The 20,917-nt window shown below is 33.2% G+C and overlaps 2 protein-coding genes across 2 annotated transcripts; one reads left to right on the forward strand and one right to left on the reverse strand.

Moving 5' to 3' along the window:
• Positions 1–2,316: 2,316 nt before the first annotated feature.
• LOC114759820 (exocyst complex component EXO70B1-like) lies at positions 2,317–4,747 on the forward strand. Its single transcript, XM_028949066.1, has one exon. It carries the CDS (start codon positions 2,530–2,532, stop codon positions 4,450–4,452), a length of 1,923 nt encoding a protein of 640 aa, XP_028804899.1. The 5' UTR covers positions 2,317–2,529; the 3' UTR covers positions 4,453–4,747.
• A 6,350-nt stretch (positions 4,748–11,097) lies between these two features.
• Positions 11,098–12,180, reverse strand: LOC114759785 (uncharacterized). The gene has a single exon (XM_028949040.1). The coding sequence runs from the start codon at positions 12,164–12,166 to the stop codon at positions 11,153–11,155; it is 1,014 nt and encodes a 337-aa protein (XP_028804873.1). The 5' UTR covers positions 12,167–12,180; the 3' UTR covers positions 11,098–11,152.
• Between the last annotated feature and the right edge of the window lie 8,737 nt (positions 12,181–20,917).

Consider the following 20,917-nt stretch of genomic DNA (forward strand, 5'->3'; position numbering starts at 1 on the left):
GGGAAAATATTCTGAGCAACCAATAAAACAAGCGAATATGGGAATATGGGAAAGTATGGAAAAGTTCCTAACTATGAATGAAAAAAAGCCAATCCAATCCCGCTGCCCACAGAATGGATCTCACCAAATTCAGAATTGATGGCAAAAATTAAAAGAAAATAAATCCAGAATTGAATTTACCTTTTATTTTTTATTAGGAGTTATTTAAATATTTTCACATGTCAATCCAAATTTAAACAGGCTAGGTTGTTTGGAATAGTGATTAAAGTCTCTAAAATTAACTTTCCAATAGTCATTTATGGAATATAAAAATATATGAAAAAAAATTTGTCTCAAACTATAGGACAAATTGTTAACCATTATACCGAAGTTATAAAAATTTTCAAAAAAATTGTTTTCTGCTGCCGGAGCTCCGGCGACTAATTGTTGAATTTTCTAAAAAACCTATTGTTAACTAATATACTAAAATTGCTAAATAAGCTTATAACAGGCTACATGCCAGGTTTAGGCCTACTTGCTACAAAATAGGCTTGACCTCTTAAGAGTAAGGCCTAACGTCTGGCTTGTTTTCACTTCTAACTACCTTCAATCCTAAATATAAGAATTAGTTGTAGATTGAATTTGATACTAAATATAAGATCATAATCTATATCTTTCATATTTATCCATTCTATCCCAAGTAATTTCTTATAATGATTGCATATGTTAAGGAGTTTCTATTAATGATTAGTTCAACACATATAATTAACAAAGTATTTTAGAAAAGATAACATTTATTTATTACAAAAAATTAACTTAATTAATTTTTTAATATTCACAAATTAACCTAACTCTTATATTAGGGAGTGAAAGGATTATATATGCCTTCAAAAGTCCTCACCAACTCTAATTTCTTCTCTCTCTTGCGTTTCAAAAATCATAAGCAGCACATTTTTACTTATGATTTTTCATACCACTTATTGTTGCAATTTTAATTCATTAACTTTTATATTTTTTTAACTGTATCTTGAGATATACAAATCTGTATAAAGTTTTAGAATAAATTATACTGTTGATAACTTATTACTATCAATGAGAATCAATATAAATCAGGCAAAAAAAAATGAGAATCAATATAAAAAGCCTTCTTTTCCATTTAGGGTGAAAAGAATTTTGGGAGAATGATAAAAAAAAAAGTTAGAAATTACTAAATCCTAATACATGTTTGGTAACAATATTATATTTAGTGTTGATAACACTGAATTTGTAAATAACGATAAATTTTTATTGACATTTTTTATTTAGCAGTTACAAATTTTTAGCTTCTTTTTTTGTTTTTTTTTCAAATTTTTTTTGTACTAGCAAATTTTTTTTTGAGAAATACATGTTTTTTTTAATAGGCTTCAACTCAATTTATTACTCTCCCAATTTAAAATATAAGCTAAACTTTATTGGAAGGTATATTTTTTTATAAAATAATATTCACTTTTGTCTAAACATTTAATGAGTTTTTTTTCCAATTTTATCTCCTATATATTTTCTTTTCTCTTTCATTTATTCATTATATCTTTTATTTATTCTTTTCATTAATAAGAACATATTTTTTAAAAAATACATATTTTATATATTTATTGTTTTAAAGTGATTATAATTAGTTTCTTAATAAATATACTTCCTCCGTCTCTTATTATAAGATTCTTTTAACTAAATTACTTAGTTTAAGAAAACAGTTAAAAGTAGTTAAAAACAATTAATACGTAGCAAATATAATTTTTTTAAAATATACTTCTATATATAAATAGATAAATATGAGAGAATAATAATAAAATAAATAAAAAATATATTAAAGGTATTAAATTAAAAATAAACTGAGTAATAATATATTAAACGTTCAGATAAATTAAAAAAAATCTTATAAAATAAGATATATCCTGTTAAAAAATTAGATTTTATAAAAAAATGGAAAAGTAAATAGATAAAATTTAGAAACCTTACTTTGCGTGTTTCCAGATTCCAGTTCCACCAACGATTTATTTCCTCACTACAAAATTAAATCATGCTCATGTAAAATAGAATATCTGAATTAATTTCCAAGTCCAGTCAAAAGCAGAACACGTCGTCGTGCTTGCATTAAATTATAGGTCTCTTTTCTCATGCATTGAAAAGAAAAGCTAATTATACGGTAATATGCCCATGACTCCAAAAGCTGCCCTCCACGTCGTTCTTTCAATCAGACACTGTTCTTTGTTTTTTTTTAATGATAGTTTTGCATTCTTCTCCTTTTTCTGCCTTATCCCCACGAAATTTCCCAAATTTCAAACTTCAAAGTTCTACACTTATCTCTTTTCTAACTTTCCCAACAGAAACCGCGTTTTCTTGCTCCTTGGTCATTTTCTCCCGTTTCTCTATCCTGATTCGCTGATCCTGAACCATCTAAGAAGCTCCCTTCTTGGTCTTCTTTTGCTGCTTCTTCAAAACCCCATTTTTCGATCTCAGAGTTATGATTTTCGGTTGCTAGCTAGGAGGAAGTGGTTCAGTGAGCTTAACCACATGGCTGAAAGCGGTGAGGAGAAGTTATTGGCTATGGCGCGCCACATAGCAAAGACGTTGGCTCAAGATAACAGCATTGCTGATGATATTCTGCAAATTTTCTCCAACTTTGATAGGAGATTTTCGCGGGAGAAGTTGTCGGAGATAAGCGGCGGCGATCATCCCCGAGGCTATGTTTCTCTGGAAAATAGCCTCAACTCTATCGATCGTCGGATCTCACACTATGTTTCATTCGATCAGCCCATTTGGGCGGACGCGGCTGACGCCGCTGCCTTTCTCGAAGCCATCGATGAGTTGATTGCCACCATCGGTGAGTGGAGCCCCATGGCGGCTGATGAGACTGTTGGCGCGTTCTTGGTACGCGCCGACGACATGCTTCAGCAGGCCATGTTTCGTGCGGAGGACGAATTCAGGTCTCTGATGGAAAGCGGGGGCGAGTCGTTTGACCTGACTCGGGCGGACTGGAAAAGCGAGTCAACTCGCAACCTGCCTTCTGACTCGGAGGAGGACGAAGATGCTAAAGCCGAAGCGGTCATAAGAAACAGTGACGATTATCAGATTCCGTTGGCGAAGCCGGTGTCTGATTACGACGTCGTACTTGATGCTCTACCTTCGGGAACAATTCAGGACCTTCACGAAATTGCGAAACGCATGGTGGCTGCTGGATTTGGGAAGGAGTGCGCACACATGTATAGCAGCTGCCGAAGAGAATTTGTAGAGGAGAGCTTGTCGCGACTAGGGTTACAGAAGCTAAGCATCGAAGACGTTCACAAGATGCCTTTGCAAGACCTCGAAGATGAGATTGCAAGATGGATCAAAGCTTGCAATGTTGCTCTTCGGATTTTATTTCCTAGCGAACAACGAATCTGCAATCGCGTTTTCTTCGGCCTCTCCTCTGTTTCTGATCTCTCTTTGATGGAGATTTGCCGAAGATCGACACTTCAGCTACTCAATTTTGCTGACGCCGTTGCAATTGGGAGCCGCTCACCAGAGCGTTTGTTCCGAATCCTTGATGTGTTTGAAACATTGAGGGACCTTATTCCCGAATTCGAATCCTTGTTTTCCGATCAGTACTCTGTGTTTCTGAAAAACGAAGCAATCACAATCTGGAATAGATTGGGTGAGGCAATTAAAGGCATTTTCATGGAACTTGAGAACCTGATTCGACGTGACCCGACAAAAGCAGCAGTTCCTGGTGGTGGGCTTCACCCAATTACCCGCTACGTGATGAACTACCTCCGAGCAGCATGTCGTTCTTGCCAGACCCTCGAACAGGTTTTTGAAGACGGTGGGCCATCACTGAAGGACTACACGAAGCTTGACGAAAGCAACGCATCGTCATCTTCACTTTCTGTGCAAATGGCATGGATCATGGAATTATTAGAGAGCAATTTGGAAGCCAAATCCAAAATTTACAGAGACCCAGGATTGTGCTCTGTTTTTATGATGAACAATGGGAGATATATGGTTCAGAAGGCAAGAGATACTGAACTCGGAACCCTTTTGGGTGATGATTGGATTCGAAAACACACGGCAAAAGTCCGGCAATACCATGTAAGCTATCAAAGAAGCTCATGGAGCAAGTTGCTGGGTTTGTTAAAAATAGAAAGTGGATCATTATCATCTAATGTAGTTGCAAAATCTATGAAGGAGAAGATCAAATCTTTCAACATGCAGTTTGAAGATATATGCAGGCTTCAGTCCACATGGGTTATCTATGATGATCAACTAAGAGAAGAGATAAGGATTGCTCTGGAAAGAATATTGCTTCCTGCGTATGGGAACTTCATTAAAAGGTTTGAGAATGTTCCAGAACTTGGGAAGCATGCTGAGAAATATATCAAGTATGGGGTGGAGGACATCGAAGCAAAGCTTCAGGATTTGTTTCACGGAAACAGTGGATCAGCTGGTAGCCGAAGGTGACGATGATTTTTGTCCCCCTCCCTGAAAAGGAAAAGTCACTATATTGCTGTGTATATGTAAAAAGTTACAGTGTATGATAGAAAACAAAGTTTTTATTAACATAGCTCAAACAGTACTGCCATGGGCATGAAGGATTTGGGGTCTTGAGATGTATTAGGCATACAATATTGTAGGGTTGGTTTTTTTAAAATTTTTTTTGTCAGCATCCCTTTCTTGGGAGAATACTTTTTGTAAAAGCATACTAAATTATCTTATGAAACGTAATAAAGTAGGCTTCATCTGATGTTATAATATCCATGAGAAGGCTTACGCATCTAAGCTTGAATATCCTGTCCTTTTTTCTTGACGAGTTCTTTGGTGAGTCGATAAAGTCCAATTGTTCATTGTCGTGAGTCTCCAATGGTTAAAAGATGGTTCCATCCACGAGAAAAGTTTTCAAAGGTTGGTTTCCATAAAGAGTTTCAAATGATGGGCTTCTGATTTAGTGATGAGTATGATCTGTTAGCTTTCTCTCCTTTTACTGAAAGGATGAAATGGATATGTTTAATCATTTCATTATTTCTTGTTTCTTTTTATTTTTTTCTCTCATGCTAATTGCTTGACCGAATCTCAATTTACATATCTTGAGTGTTGCCACAGCATCGGCAAATCCTCCTCAGTTCATTCATCTTTGCCACATACCTCCCAGCGGACCTGTCAAAGTCAAGTCAAGTTGCCTTTAGTTGGAAAAGGTTTGACTTTTGACAGGTAATTAAAACAAGTGATGGTTTTGCGATGGAATATCCCCTTTTGTTTAATCATGGTTTTACAGCAAGCTTTTGCATATTTATTTTTGGTTATATTGTAAATTACTGATGACTTGGTGTTACTGTTATTGGTCACTAAGTTGCTTTCTTACCTATCTTCTCTGTATATTCATTGTTGTAATGATTTTATGTGTAAATAACCATTATATGGGATTTTAGACACATTTTGCTTTTGTTATTTCAATGTTAATTCTCACATATTATTTTTGCCTTATCATATTTAGTTATTTTATATGCAAATCATTAGTGGTGGTGGCTACAACATCAAGACTGGACCAGGCTATTCAGTTGAAACCATGAAATTTGATGTGGGTGGTAAAGTTGCAGTTTTAGGCACAATGGAAGCGCTGGTTCAGTTTAAACCTCCCGAGTAGAGTTTATTTGTTTGTGTCATTATTCTTGACCACTCGAAAGCAACAGATATTCTCCAGATTAATTGACTTATATGTAAATTGCTTCGTTCCATCTTTTTTTGTTATGCCAAGCCTTTTTGAGAAAATGGTGCAGAAAAGTTGTCTTAGTTTTTAAATTTTCATAGTTGATCTAATGTTATTGTATTTCATATTATACTATAATTTGGAAGGACTGTGCACTTTAAGGTGCAATGCAAGTTCATTTTTGTAGTTGCTTTCAGGAATATGATAAGTGGAAACTGGCACGAGGCTTGAATGCATTGTCACAGTTTCCAATGGAAAGACCAGAGAGATAAGGATTTACTTGGTTCATGATTTACTGATATTTCATCTAACTTATTGCATAAAGTATTGAATAAAAAATATGTTAATTTTGACTAAAATCTTACCATTGCATTACAATCTTATCATCTGAACCTAGTTTTGTGTGATGCTTAAATCTATTCACTTTGTTTCTAGATAATTAACAGTGTCGTATGTATTCTTGTTGTTGCAGAATCACTAAAGTGTAACTGGTGTTTCTTTGAAACTTCAATTTGGATAAATGTTTCTTCTTCTTTTTCATCATTTCCGACGCAAACTCTTTGCTGAATGAGCAAAACAACTTTGATGTTGTGCTACGATGCATGATGTTGAGTGTTTATGTTATGTTATTTAAGTGCAGTTCTAAATCCTACATTAAGAAATAATGGTCTTATAGTTTAGTGGCATGTAAGCTCTTGTATAAATGTCAGGTCATGTGTTTGATCCTACTTGTAACATTAGACCATTAGTGCCTACCTAGGGGTGAGCAAATTAGAACTGAAACCAAAAACTGAACTGAACTCAATTCTGTTTTTTAGGCTCGGTTAATTCAGTTTTTGATTTGGTTTCTATTTATACAACTTCCAGTTTTCGGTTCTTAATGCGGTTAATATTAACAAAATTGTTTTTAATCGAAAAACTGAAATAAAAAAGGAAAACATGGGCCCTCATGTGATTTCTCCTTGTCTCTTCCCAAGTCCAAAGTCCAAGTCCAACATATTAAAATTGTTTTTAAAAAAAATGTTGCGGTGCTACCCCAATCAGAATCCAGAGTAGCCAAGTTCTCCGCTCCCCCGAATCTCTCCTTGTCGGCATTGTATAAATCTCTGGCCAGCTCTCCACCACCATCTCCATTCTCGGACGCATTGTAGTATCAGTGCATATCACTTGACAGGTGAGAGAGGAATTGGAGCGGACACTTTGGGTAGATCGAAGTGAAGGTAACACAGTCGCGGTCCTCACCCTCTTGCGTCCACTTGACATTGCCGTCGCCTCAGCGCTCTATCCTCACAAGCTTCGAGTACCCTTCCTTCTGCTCATCCATCTCTCTTATTCTGGTCAAGTTTTTCTCCATTTGTTTGGAACCAAGCACACTATATTTGAATTTTGGAACTGGAACCTTCCGATTTTTGATCCCATTGTTGAGTATTCAAAGCTACTTTTGTCATACCATATTCTAAATTGTGTTGAAATCTTTGGTGCTCAGATTTTCATCTTTGTTATTAGACGGATGATGATGGGCTGTTATGGATTGAGATATAGAACCCAAATTTTGTGCATTTGTTGCCTTGAGTTGGCGGTTCCCAATCCCTTCAGTAAAATAGAGCCCTTCCTTCTTTGTTGTTTGTTTTAATTTTTCTTTCTGGTAAGTTCCAGGAAGGGATATAGATGTTTTATGTACTATGCTTCTTTCGATCTTGTTGAGATTGTTTAGTTTGTATTTTGAATTTAGGTTTGCTTGTTGAGAATTTAGAAATTCTAACTGGATTGAAAATAAATAAAAAAGATCCCAAAACCAATCAAAAAACCAAAAACCGAACTGAAATATTTTGGTCAATTCGATTCGGTTAATCTCCATTGATCAGTTTCGGTTCGGTTATAAAAATTAATCCAATTTGGTTTTTCAGTTTTCAGAATGCTCACCCCTCCTATCAGTTTTTTTTTTTTTTTAAACGAAGAAAAATATGTTGCTATACTATCTTTTTGTATTTTTCAGTGATTTGTGGCATCAGCTGGAAAAAGAGTTAAATCTAAAGAGAAAATGGCATTAGTTTCCTTTGATGGTATGCTAAAGTTCATCCTAATTGAGGTCTCCCTCTGTTTTATATAACAACAATAACTAGTTTTATCCTGCTGAGTGGGATTGGCTGTATTCTATTAACAACGAAATCTTTGAATAAATTGTCAACCAAAAGACCCCTTTCAGTAACTAAATTTGACCTAGCTTGACCTATTTTATCTACTTGAGAGTTTGAGAAACCTAAATTTGAGGATAACCAACTGACTGTCGTTAGGAGCTAGATTGCTTAGGCTGCAGCAATTGAGTGGTATTAGTGTACCATCTTTTCAGATGAGTTTCGATTTACTAATCAGCTGTTAGTGATTGAGTTTCTTTTCCCTCCCCCCTTTTGACTTCGTGTTACTTACCAGATCTTTTTTTCAATTGCGATATAAAGAGATGTTTAGAACAGTTATTTTTGACTTTGGACTTCTGGTGGTTTTCCTTTTCAGCCTTTTTTCTTTGGTCCCTGCATCGTTGGAATCATTCACAACTCCAATGCTCTTTTTCCCTAGATGTTAGGATGGAGATTTTCTCGTATTTGAGTTACAAGTAATAAATCTATCAACATGCAAAATTTAACCAGCATATGGAAGTATACCTTATTGTTATCTTTTGGTCGTATCAATTCTACTATTAGGAATCCGACATCTTTTGGTCGTATCAATTCTACTATTAGGAATCCGACATATATTTGCTGGCTCACATTCTTCTCTTATGTTCACTTATCTTATAATTTGTTCAGCTATGCAGCTTTGCCGTTAGTATGTCACTGATTCTAAAGTCCAGTTTTTTAGATTGTTTGATTCTTGGTTCGATCTCTTATGTTTGCTTATATTCTGTCACGTTAACACGTGGTGCTAGAAATGCCTATATTTTTGGCCAAAAGAGAAAGAGAGAAATGCCTATATTTTCTGTCATAAATTTGCGTACATTGAAAAAATGAAATTAGTGCTTACTCGGCAATACATTATTTTTGTCCTGCATTCTCAAAGTGTATGAAAATCCATGATGTGAAATTCATTTTGGCTTCATGTTGGATCTACTTAGCAATAAATTGCTCAGCTTTATCATAGGAATGCATGGGAACTCTGTATTCATGTTCAAGGAGGCATTAAGAATTATGTTGTCCAAGAAAGTCTCAAGGCCTTGACAAGCTAGGGAACACCAAAGAGGTTCAACCTCCCAATGATGTTATGCTTTAACCTTATGCTTTAATGCATCTCACATGACGAAAATTGTAACATTCCCAATAATTTGACTTGTACGTTAGAAACTTGCTTGTGTAGACATGATACTACGCGATATAGTAATGCTTTGTGCCTTTGACTCAATGACACGGCAGCGCCTCTAATTGATAGATTGTGAATTTGATCTCACATTTGTATCATTATTAACTAGCTGTTAGTGCTCACTCTGGTAATTCAAAAACAGATATGGTAATGCCTTGGAAAAAGCTAGGGATCTATGCTGTTGTATCCTAAAGAAAATATGATATATGCTATGTAAAATGCTAGAGCAATTGAAGTTTCTTGTGTCATACTAATAGAAATCAGTAAGCATCATAGGTGACCCTAAACAAGCAGCACCTCCTCTCTATCCGTTATGAAGTACTTCTATTAGATTAGCTTTAGAGAATAGATCTAAGTAAAATAGATTCTGTGAAGGAAACAAAATAATTATTGGAAGTTGTTCTCCCTAGCTTACTATGGTTTTCCTGGAAAAAATAGATTGAGGAAAAAATGAGTAGTTTATACTTAAACCATGATTTTGGTGAGAAAGTGGAAATTTTTTGGGGCCACCTCCCCACCCCAAGAAAGGGAAAATCATGGTTTTGAGGGAGCATTCAAATGCACATGTTATGCTTTTAAAAGGGAAAACTCTTCTTTTTTTCAAGAAAGAAAGTAGTGACAAATGGCTAAAATGTCCAATATTCCATAACAGATTCTCCTCATAGAAACTGGAATGTTTCAAAAGGGAAACCTACAGGAGAGGAAATGAATCTTTATAGACTCTGTTTTGGGACGGGGTTATTGCAAATCAATATAAAACAAAAGAACTAGTTTCAGTGCTCATCGCACCTTAAATTCATTAAATTTGGATCGTTTATATCTCATTTGGATGATCAAGATTTGATTTTTTTTTTATTTTTATTTGTTCAAAATAATTATTTTAATATGGATGAAATCAAATATAAAGATAATCTCTTAACTATCATTTTTTCAAAAAATATTTTTTATTTAAAATAATTAATTAAAAATTTTAAATCTGGACTGTTCATATCAGATATAGACGATTCAGATCTAATAAGCTTAGGATACTTATCAGAGCGATGAGTACCGAAACTGGTTTCATAAAGGAAGGGACCACAAAATCTTTCTTTAGAAACTTGGGATTTCTCTGATTTTTTTTTTGGGCCAGATTAGGATTTCTCTGATTTGTGTAACTGTTTCGTTATTTATTTCAATGTTATTGGTAATATGATCAAGTTTAATAAAAATGTTTTTTACTATTGATATTTAAAAGGATCTCACTTATTATAGTTTATTAATTTACTCATACTGTTAATTAAAAATATTATTTAAAAACGTCATGTTACTAATAATTATCTTTTGTCCATCATTTTATCACTAATAATAGTTAAAAGCAATCATTTTATATTCTATATACTTTGGGCATTACTGTCTTCGCATTTTAATCTACCATATTATTTTCATCCAACTAAACATAATTTAATGAGAAAATGACTATATAATGCCTGTTGAATTTTAAAATGATAAATAGGTGATGCTAACTATTCTGATACATAAATATCAAACATATGTTAGATAGTCATTTTGAGTGTTCCCATTTTAACGCATTTGAAAACATGTTGCCATATGATGATGTCAGTTTATCTAAAACCATATATTAAAAATATTAAACTTGAACATAAATGTCTTTCAAGTATGGAATTTTACATATTTGTTTAGTTAAGACAAATCCATTTGGACCAGCTTAAAACAACAAGCACGTGTATTTCACACTGTAATCTGGTCAAATGGCATTACTATAGAGTAATTTGGAAACCAAATTCAAAATCTACGAAGTTCCTTGGACTGTGCTCTGTTTTCATTATGAACAAACGGGGAAATATTTCTATAAAAACACCAAATTATCGGATGAAATATTACAAAGTAAACTTGCTTATGGGATTATATGAGAATGCCCACATCTAAGCTTGAATATCTTCTACCTTTTCTTTTCTTCTAATCCATGAAGTCATTAACATTTGTCAGTATCCTCAAATGATCTAATGTGTGAACTCACATATCTAAGCTTGAATGTGCTCTGTTGTCCCCCCCCCCCCTGACTCTGGTGACTTGTACCAGTATCCTCAAATCCCACATTTCAGCATCTCACACTGATACTGATGAACTCTCGGATGAGTCGGTCGGGTCGAGTTGTTCGTTCTCATGATTCTGCAATGGTTGATAAGGGGTTCTATCAAAGAAAAAAGCTTTGAAAGGTTGGTTACTTGCATTAGTTGCATAAAGAGTTTCAAAAGATGAGTTTCTCTCCTTTGTAATAGGCTTACCATGGTTATGAGTACCCTTATAAACCACATCACAGATCTGTCCATTTACATAACTCTCCACTCTCTTCTTTACTGGGCACTTTGGAATTGAGCATTTGTAGAAACTCATTTGCTTTTCACTTCCTTTCACTTGTTTTACTTCATATTTCTTCCAATTGTACTCATCACCAGACATTGTTTGTAATATCTGTGATTGAGGACCATTGCCAGTATCATCAATTTCTCTCACAGAATCAATTTCCATTTCTATTTGTGACACAGATTGGTGATCTTGAGCTTGAGTGGCTTCTATTTGTGACTGATTAGGACAAGGACGAGAACGAAGAACAATGATGAAATAGCAGAAAATGGCAGCTAGGAAGCCAAGCATCAAGTGAACTTTCATGAGTTGAACGGTGAGACAACCTAGGAAGAAAGTGAGAAGATCACCTTCGAATCCGAGGTTGGTGTGCTTTGATAAGCTTAAGGACATTAAAGAAAAGGAAGCACAAGAGATCAAGCTGAATATGTCCGGTTTTCCCCTGACTGATTTATCGGAGAAGAATGAGTAAAATGTTGTGATCATCAGAACCAAGAAACCCAAATGAACTTTGAGCAAGAAACTCCTTGAGAGTCTCAGTTTCTGAGAAAATAAGAATAAGCTCGTTATGCATAAACTTACCACGCAGTAGATTATGAGCTTGAAAGAGTTCCATTCACCAAATAGTTGGCGGAAAGAGGAACTCAAAGCGTAACAGATAAGACCAACAAGGCTTGAAAACAAACCCAGAAATCTCCATAGCTTCCGATGAATCAAGGGACTTGGAATTCGAAGACGAATTCTTGGCCTTGCCATTTGTTTCTCTCCACTAGGGTTCTTAACCATTCGCTTCCGTGGTATAGTATCCCTTTGTCTTTTATTTTCTCCTTTCAAAGTTTGACGCTTTGAAAGTGACCTACAACTAATCTCCTTTTTTTTTTTTTATTCTAAATTTCTTACTTTGGATACTCTTTGAAAAATCATCCTTTCGATTCAAATATAAAAGACTATGTACCTAATAGAAATACATGTGTTGATTTACTGTTTTAATCATTGGCATTGAATTGTACTACTTTTTTATGCAAAACCCATCTTAATATGCATCATCAATTGGAAGAGTTTAGGAAAAAAATTTATAAATTTTGAACAAGCTAGATTTTAAGGTTTTTCTTTTGGTGGGAAAAGATCATTCTGCCGACATCAGTTAATTCTCAAGAAAAACTAGATATACTTAATTTTATTCCAAAAACATATTATAGCTAATCCTTTATATCTAAGTATGAGAGTTGGGTGACTAATGTGAAGAGATTAAAAAAATTTAGTTAATTATAAAAAATATATGTTTGTTTTATTGAACTACTATTTTTAATTATTTTCATTGGAATTGTCTTACTTTTTTTTAATGTAAAATCCCCCTTTACATTAATAAGAAGAGTTTTAAAAAAATCATAAATTTTGAAGATAAGGCTTTCTCGAAAAAGGTCATCTGTTGATATAAGTTAGTCTTCAAGAAAAACTAGACGCACTCAATTTTGTTCCCTTTGATTTTTAGCACAAGTCTCTTCCAACTAATTCACACATAACAATAAAAATAGTTTTTTTTACCACAAAAATATAATTCAAGTTATTTTCAATGTTACTCCTTATTAACTACATCAAACCCCGATATCATATTAATTTCTAATCCTTCCCACGTGTATGGGAAAAAAAATATTTAATGCTTCTTGAAATTAACACCAAAAATCCCGTCTAGCTAATTGGTGCCTTATAATAAGAATAAGATATATGGATGGAGTGTTGTTTTCTCTCGCCCTCAAAGATCCAACGATGATCTCAAGCTTTGAAGTTAGGATGAATGTTAATACGTCAAACCAGAGAGAGATATGCACACAAGATGGATATGCCTCCTCAATTTGATTAAGTCAAATTAGATGTTGACAATTATATCAATCATAGATGGATGACGGTATTGATGACATTATTGTTTGAACTTCTTGGTAACTTAGAAGGACTTAAATTTCATTAGGAGGAGAGATGCGAAAAAGTCGATGTCTACAACAATTCGATGGAAGCTCTTAACCTTGTGGGAAAAAAAAACTTGTGTTAAAACCATCTATTAATCAAATACTACCTTCGGTTTTTAATATAATACTTCATTAAAAATTAGTTTTAGTCTTAAATATAAGACTCTAATTCACATTGTCTCCCATATTTATAGTTTTTTTCTCTAAAATATTCCTATTAATTGTAAGTGTTTCCACCTTGGGAGGATTCTAATATACATGATTAAAAAGCTGTTTTGCTAACGAATAAGCAAGGGCTCGAGCACAAACACATGAAAGTGGGTGCGCATTAGATGTAAGCTAACACATATTTATTATAAATAAATAACTTTTAATTTCACCCCTATAATAAATGAGAAAAAAATGAAAGAGAATTTATAGAAAAATATAATGAGAGTGTTCCAAAGGATAAAGAACAAATAATTAAGGACAAATTAAAAAATATATATTAAATATTGAGATAAATCTAAATTAAAGCTTACAAAAGGAAGCAAATACTAAATTAAAGAACTTATTATAAAAAAGCATACTTTTTTAAAATTTGAACCTTATAAAAGGACCTTATGTTAATAAACAAAGGAAAAAAAAAAAGAAAGAAAAGGGGAGTGCATGTGTCCTTTCCATACGAAGAAATGTGAGGGTCCATGGTTTGAAAAATGACAATGTTAATTGGCACAGAAAGGAAATCGAGACTGCCAAATTTGACCTCCAACCATAGAGAAAGGAAACGGCAGACAAATGGTAGCTGTGAAAATGAATTGAAATCAAATTATCTGGGAAAAAAATTGCGTTGAAAAATCCACCATCTTTACTTAATCATCTCAAATTCATATAAAAAGGCGTCTGGAGGATAGGGGTGAGGTTTGTGATAGGTCTGTGCATGGGTTCCCTCCCCTATGGAAGAGAGGGTTTTAAATTGTTAAAATAATATACACACACACTCTCTATGTCTCTATACTCATTTTATAGTATAAGCTATAACCACTTGATCTAACATAGCCTCTGCAAAAGATGAAATCATCCGAAAAAAACAAGTGTGATACCCCTAACACTTTCTTGTTGTACCAAAATAGAGATCTGATTTAAATGAGCAAGTATAGACCTAAGAAGAAGATACGGCCTGACTGTGAGGTACATCAGCAGGTGTTACAATAATATGTAGATGGAGCAAAACCCACGCACATAAATACGCACTATAGTGACAACTGCCTCTAAAGGGTCCTGCTGCCACTGTGCGGAACTCTAGTATAGGAGTAAAGTTTTAACATATACCAAAATTAAACTATAAAATAAGTTTTATATCTATCAAGGCGGTTTACTATACCTAAGGGTCTGTTTGGAATGTTGGAATTGATCTTGATAGGGATAGAAATGAAAATGAAACAAGGGCAGGACAGGAAGGTGGGTGGCGGCGTGCGGAGGTTAAAAATGAGAAATAAAGAGATGGAAGTGAAATCTTTTGGGACAGAGTATGGAGCTGAATTCTGGCATTCCTTTAGCCTATTTAAGCCCACAATAAACTGATAAACTCATTGAGGCCCAAACAATATGGGCTGGAGGCCCAAAATACTATAGGCAACTTGGAGAGATGAGTCACGAGTGATCCTATGTGAGAGATTAGAGGAACCAACAATTAGCGCATGGGATTTAAATCCCCATTTGACTCGATTTTTTTTTTGTATTTGGTTGGGCCTAGCCCACTCTCTTGTAGGGGCAAAAAAAGAACCAACAATTAGTCTTTTTTACTATCTCGCATTGAAAAGAACCAACAATGACTAATAAGAGTTAGTCTAGTTAGTAAAGAGTTCGCTCATAACCTATAAAGTCATGAGTTCAGATCCCGCTATCGATGTGAAAACCTTATTAGTGAGCGATATGTAAGTACCCTTCTAAGTACTCTTTGAGTTTAGAGGCATGTTTTGGCTTTGATGAGCTTTTGAGACTCAATTTGTTGAAAATTTTTGTACCCAAAAAACAGAACGAACAATTATTTTTAAATAATAATTTTTTATTGTTTTTTAGGCTCTAGCCCTCTCTTTTTTTTTTTTGGCTAAAGCATAGGTATCCTCCTATTAGAAGCAATCTTATTTGAGGTATTGTCAGGTACTAAATGTGGACACCTCTCTCAGTGGAGATTCGAACCTTGGTTCTAGCCCTTTCTTGTACCAAAAGAAAATACACATGCAACATATCGACTTTGTAATCGGATGGACTTCCAAGCCCTTTGATGCTGGCCCAAAAATACAAGTTGAAGACCCAAAACCCTATTACCAATTGTTTGAGATGAGTGGTCTTATCATGAGAACAAAAAAAAGAACTAAATCCATCGTCCCAAAAAAGGGAAAATCAATGTACTATAATTTCATCTCATTTTGAATTAAATTATTATAATTTTTCTTTTTATTAATTTTTCATGGTTTCCTCGATTAAGAAGCATTAGTCCTTATACTTGTATTTTTTTTTTGTTTGGCAAAAGTATCAAATATATTAAAATGAAATGAAAATATTATGCACCCAAGGACGATGACATGTAATTCAGGAAGCGGAAAGGCAATAAAATATCAGTTTTATAAAGGAATGACTCGAAAAGGATTTGAGCACAAATGAACATCATTTTGCAAGGTTTCACTAAAATTTGAGTTCGGAGAGTACTGAGGAAATTGCTCTTTGTATGCGACAATGTTGATATGGTCAATGAACCAGAGAAGGTACAGGCAACTTGGATCAACCAAAGCACCATTAATCTCAGGTCAAAAAAAAGAAAGAGGCAAGGACCAAAAGACTGCAGTTTCACCCATCTGAAAGATTTAGTTGCTAGGTTTAGAGCTCCAAAATAGCATAGAATTTTTTTCCAGTTGCAAGATTCCATGAGGTATTGAAAAGAACCTCGAGTATCTTTAATAACCTTTTTTTTTTTTTTTCACCAGCAATCTTTAATAACCTATTCTGGGCATTTTACAGGACTTTTATGAAGAGCCAAATTTCTCTTGTTTCAAATGATATTACTTCTGATCTTTAATATAAGAGCTATTTAACTAATTTAAGTAAGTTAAGAAAGTTTGTTAAGTTAGTTATTTATAATAAGTCAATATTATCATTTCTAAAATACTCTTGCTAACCATAAGTACTAGTTAAAACTACCATTTGGTTGAATCTTTAACTTGTACAATTACTATAAGAACTATTTTGAAAAAAAAAAAAGATAAATATAAGAGACAAAGTGAGTTCAGATCTTATATTTAGAACCAAATTGAAAGTCAAATTAGCTCTTATATTAAAGACTGAAGGTAATATTTGTTAAGATAATAATATTTTTTTTTTGAGAAAATGACCACAAAATATCATATGAAAATAAAAAAGACAAAATAGGCATCCCAATGAGCAAAATGACTAAATAGGCATGAGGTATCAATCTGGAATTTTTACTTTTAACGTAAAGACTGAAATGCCCATGGAATGAGAGAAAAAGAAGCTGAAGGTGAAAAGAAAGCTAATAGAGGAAGATATTGATGAAACACGCAGAGAAGGAAAGAGGAATGTTAAAAATGCTATTATCTTACTCTTCCGCATCACTATTCTATAGATATTATTGATTTGGTGGGTTTTGATTGTGGGTAAGAGGGTTTGTAGTAAGAGAGGGAGTGAACCTGTGGGATTACATAAGTGAGTAGGAGTTGATGGTAGGGTTTACATTGTTCATTTTTGTGGTTGCTTAATGGTGAAATAGGGACAGGATTATTGGGTTTGAGGGTTTATATTCAGTATTTGATGAATGATGTAGCAAAAATCAAAAAATGGTGGCAAGCAATTACGTAATGTAACTGCTATCATATGCCTGCTGGTTTTTAGTAAATACCATTATGTGAATGGTATATTTTATTACACATGTAGTTAATTATAAAAGTTAATGGTTCAATGTTTACTGTGATGTACTTCGGGTGCACATCCACTAAATGGTTTATTTATGCTTACAAGTTGCCCATCCGGTGAAAACAAGTTTACAAAACCCATTGAAGAAGTGGTCACTTTCACTATAAAAGTTGTAAATCCCACTATGTGTTTTGTAAAATTCAGTGTAAAATTTTATTGCTAGTCAAAAATAGGTTACCTATCTCCCAAAAATAGGTTGCAAAACCCATTAACAAAGCATTCACTTTTACTACGAAAGTTCTAAATCCCAGTATATGTTTTGTAAAACTCAATGTGAAATTTTATTAGTTTTTAGAAACAAGTTGCTTATATCCTGAAAATAGGTTGCAAAAACTCATTTAAGAAGTGGTCATTTTCACTATGAAAATTATAAATAACACTATGTGTTTTGTAAAATTCAGTGTGGAATTTTATTGATTTTTAAAAACAAGTTACCCATCTTTTGAAAACAGGTTACAAAACCCATTTAAGAAGTGGTCATTTTCATTACGAAAGTTGTAAATCCTACTATGTGTTTTGTAAAATTCAGTGTGAAATTTTATTACTTTTTAGAAACAAGTTACCTATCCCCGGATTTGTAAAACAGGTTGCATTTGTTTCTAAAAATAAATAAAATTTTACGCTAAATTTTACAAAACACATAGTGGGATTTATAACTTTCGTAGTGAAAATGACCACTTCTTAAATGAGTTTTGCAACATGTTTTCAGGATATGGGTAACTTGTTTCTAAAAACCAATGAAATTCACGCTGAGTTTACAAAACATATACCGGGATTTACAACTTTCGTAGTGAAAGTGTTCACTTTGTTAATGGGTTTTGCAACCTATTTTTGAGAGATAGGTAACTGTTTCTGACCACCAATAAAATTTCACATTAAATTTTACAAAACACATAATGGGATTTACAACTTTTATAGTGAAAGTGACCACGTCATCAATGGGTTTTGTAAACCTGTTTTCACTAGATGGGCAACTTGTAAGCATAAATAAACCATTTAGTGGATGTGCACCCGAAGTACATCACAGTAAACATTGAACCATTAACTTTTATAATTAACTACATGTGTAATAAAATATACCATTCACATAATGGCATTTACTAAAAGCCAGCAGGCATATGACAGCAGTTACATTACGTAATTGCTTGCCACCATTTTTTGATTTTTGCTACATCATTCATCAAATACTGAATATAAACCCTCAAACCCAATAATCTTGTCCCTATTTCACCATGAAGCAGCCACATAAATGAACAACCCAAACTCAACCATCAACTTATACTCACGTAATTCCACAGGTTCACTCCCTATCTTATTACAAACCCTCTTACCCACAATCAAAACCCACCAAATCAATAATATCTATAGAATAGTCATGTAGAGGAATAAGATAATAGCATTTCTAACATTCCTCTTTCCTTCTCTGCGTGTTTCATCAATATCTTCCTCTATTAGCTTTCTTTTCACCTTCAACTTCTTTTTCGCTCATTCCATAGGCATTTCAGTCTTTACGTTAAAAGTAAAAATTTCAGATTGATACCTCATGCCCATTTAGTCATTTCACTTATTGGGATGTCTATTTTGTCTTTTTGATTTTCATATGGTCTTTTGTGGTCGTTTTTCCTTCTTTTTTTTGCATTGTGAAATTCCCGTCAAGAAAAAAGCTACTGCAAGGTGTGATAAAGCCAAGGAAGAAAACCTTGGGTAGAAACAACAGTTGAACAAAGAGATAACGCACCAAACCAAATTGCTAGCAGAGATGGTGAACAATTTCTTCAGCTTGGCAACCAAAAGACGTTTAACTTGGATATTTAAATTATAATAATGCCTCAAAATCTCTTCAATGGGCACTATAATGCCCAAAGTTCATGAGAAAACTGTAATAAGGATTAGTAAAGAAAAAACTACAAAGACTTAATTAAAAGTTAGGTAATAATTATAAGGATTAACCAATTAATTTTTAATAAAACATCAAATTAATTGAAATTAACATAAATAATATTAGCCAGTCATCTATATAAATAGGTGTGGATTTAATTATCAAAAAGCAAATTTAATTAAAAGATATTTTCTCTTTATCTTGAAGACACTTCAAGAACTTCTATTATTATTATTATTATTATTATTATTATTATTATTATTATTATTTTATTGTTGTTGAAGACTCGACAAAAAGGACAACAAAAATTGGACAACTCATCAAGGTTATCTGTCATGGACTTTGACCCTCCAAACAAAGATAAGAGATCTTTCTTGGTTTAAGTTCAAATAACCAAAATATCTTCTTCTTCTTCTTCTAAATAAATCGTAAAACACAGACTCTGTCTCTGACTCCCTGAGGATTGCTCCAATCAATGCAACATGCCAAAGGATGCGTCGCAGCACCTACAGCTAGCAAATCGATCTTACAATCAACAGCTTCTTATATATTCTCGAACGAGAAGAAAAAAAGATATTAAATTACTCAAAATTATGGTTTTACATTTTTTTTCTTTCTCTTTTCTTATTTTAATATAAAATAAAGTTATATTTTTGTAATTATAATTAAGTAATTAAGCCAAAGAAGCGTAATGCAAGAACAACAATGGGCGTGCCATGAATATTGATAAAATTCTTTTAAACAAATAGAATTATTTGTTATTTTTTGTCATTAAATAATATTCATTATTGCTATTATTGTTAACTTTTATTGGACAACTAACTCATTTTTTCAAATAAAAAAAAGAAGAGGTTCTGAAAAAAAAAAAAGAACATCTTCTACAACCATAAAAAGTATATTTCTAGATTTCGCATCAAATTAAATTGTAGAAATATGATAATTTCCTCCAAGAATTTTTAGGGAAAAAAATCCGTCAGATATTTAGGAGGTAGAGATTTCTTTTTCTTTTTTTTCTTTCTATTTATGAGTTGTATCATTAATTTTTTTAATATAAATGTACTATTTTATCCCTTCAATTATGATTATGTAAATGATTATTTTTTTCAGAAAGTGTTTATATTAAATAAGTGTAGAATTAATAAGGTTGAAGTTTTTTCTCGGTTCTAATAAAATATGTTGGAAGTAATTTATAATAGGATTAAAAAAGTATGTACTACTTCTGCTCCTAAACATAATATCATGATTACACTATAAACTAGATCTTATATTTACAATCCAGATCTCATGTTTAGGATGAGGAATAATATACGTGTGTGTCTACACACATATATATATGAATGATTATAAGGCATGATTCGATTTGATACTAACCCACTCGTGCATATTTCACATATTGTTCAAAATCAGCTCTAGGATCTGTTCAATGTCCAGGAACATGAAGCCCTGAGAAACAAAAATGATACTCCTCCGGTCCTTAATATACGACTCAATTGTTGAGTTGGTTTTGGTCCTAAATATAAGACCCATTTCTCATATTTATCAATTATCTCTAAATTACCCCTATGGATACCCTTTCAACCATAATCAAGTAGAAGAGAAAGATGAGGTATTAAGAAATATGATTATGGTATTTTAGAAAAAACGTGTCATATTTCTTATAATTAACTAACTTACGTAACTTCCTTAATCTAATCA

Source organism: Neltuma alba, unplaced genomic scaffold (assembly GCF_004799145.2).
Source record: "Neltuma alba isolate B1F8T4 unplaced genomic scaffold, ASM479914v2 tig00010901_pilon, whole genome shotgun sequence".
Lineage (NCBI taxonomy): Eukaryota > Viridiplantae > Streptophyta > Magnoliopsida > Fabales > Fabaceae > Neltuma > Neltuma alba.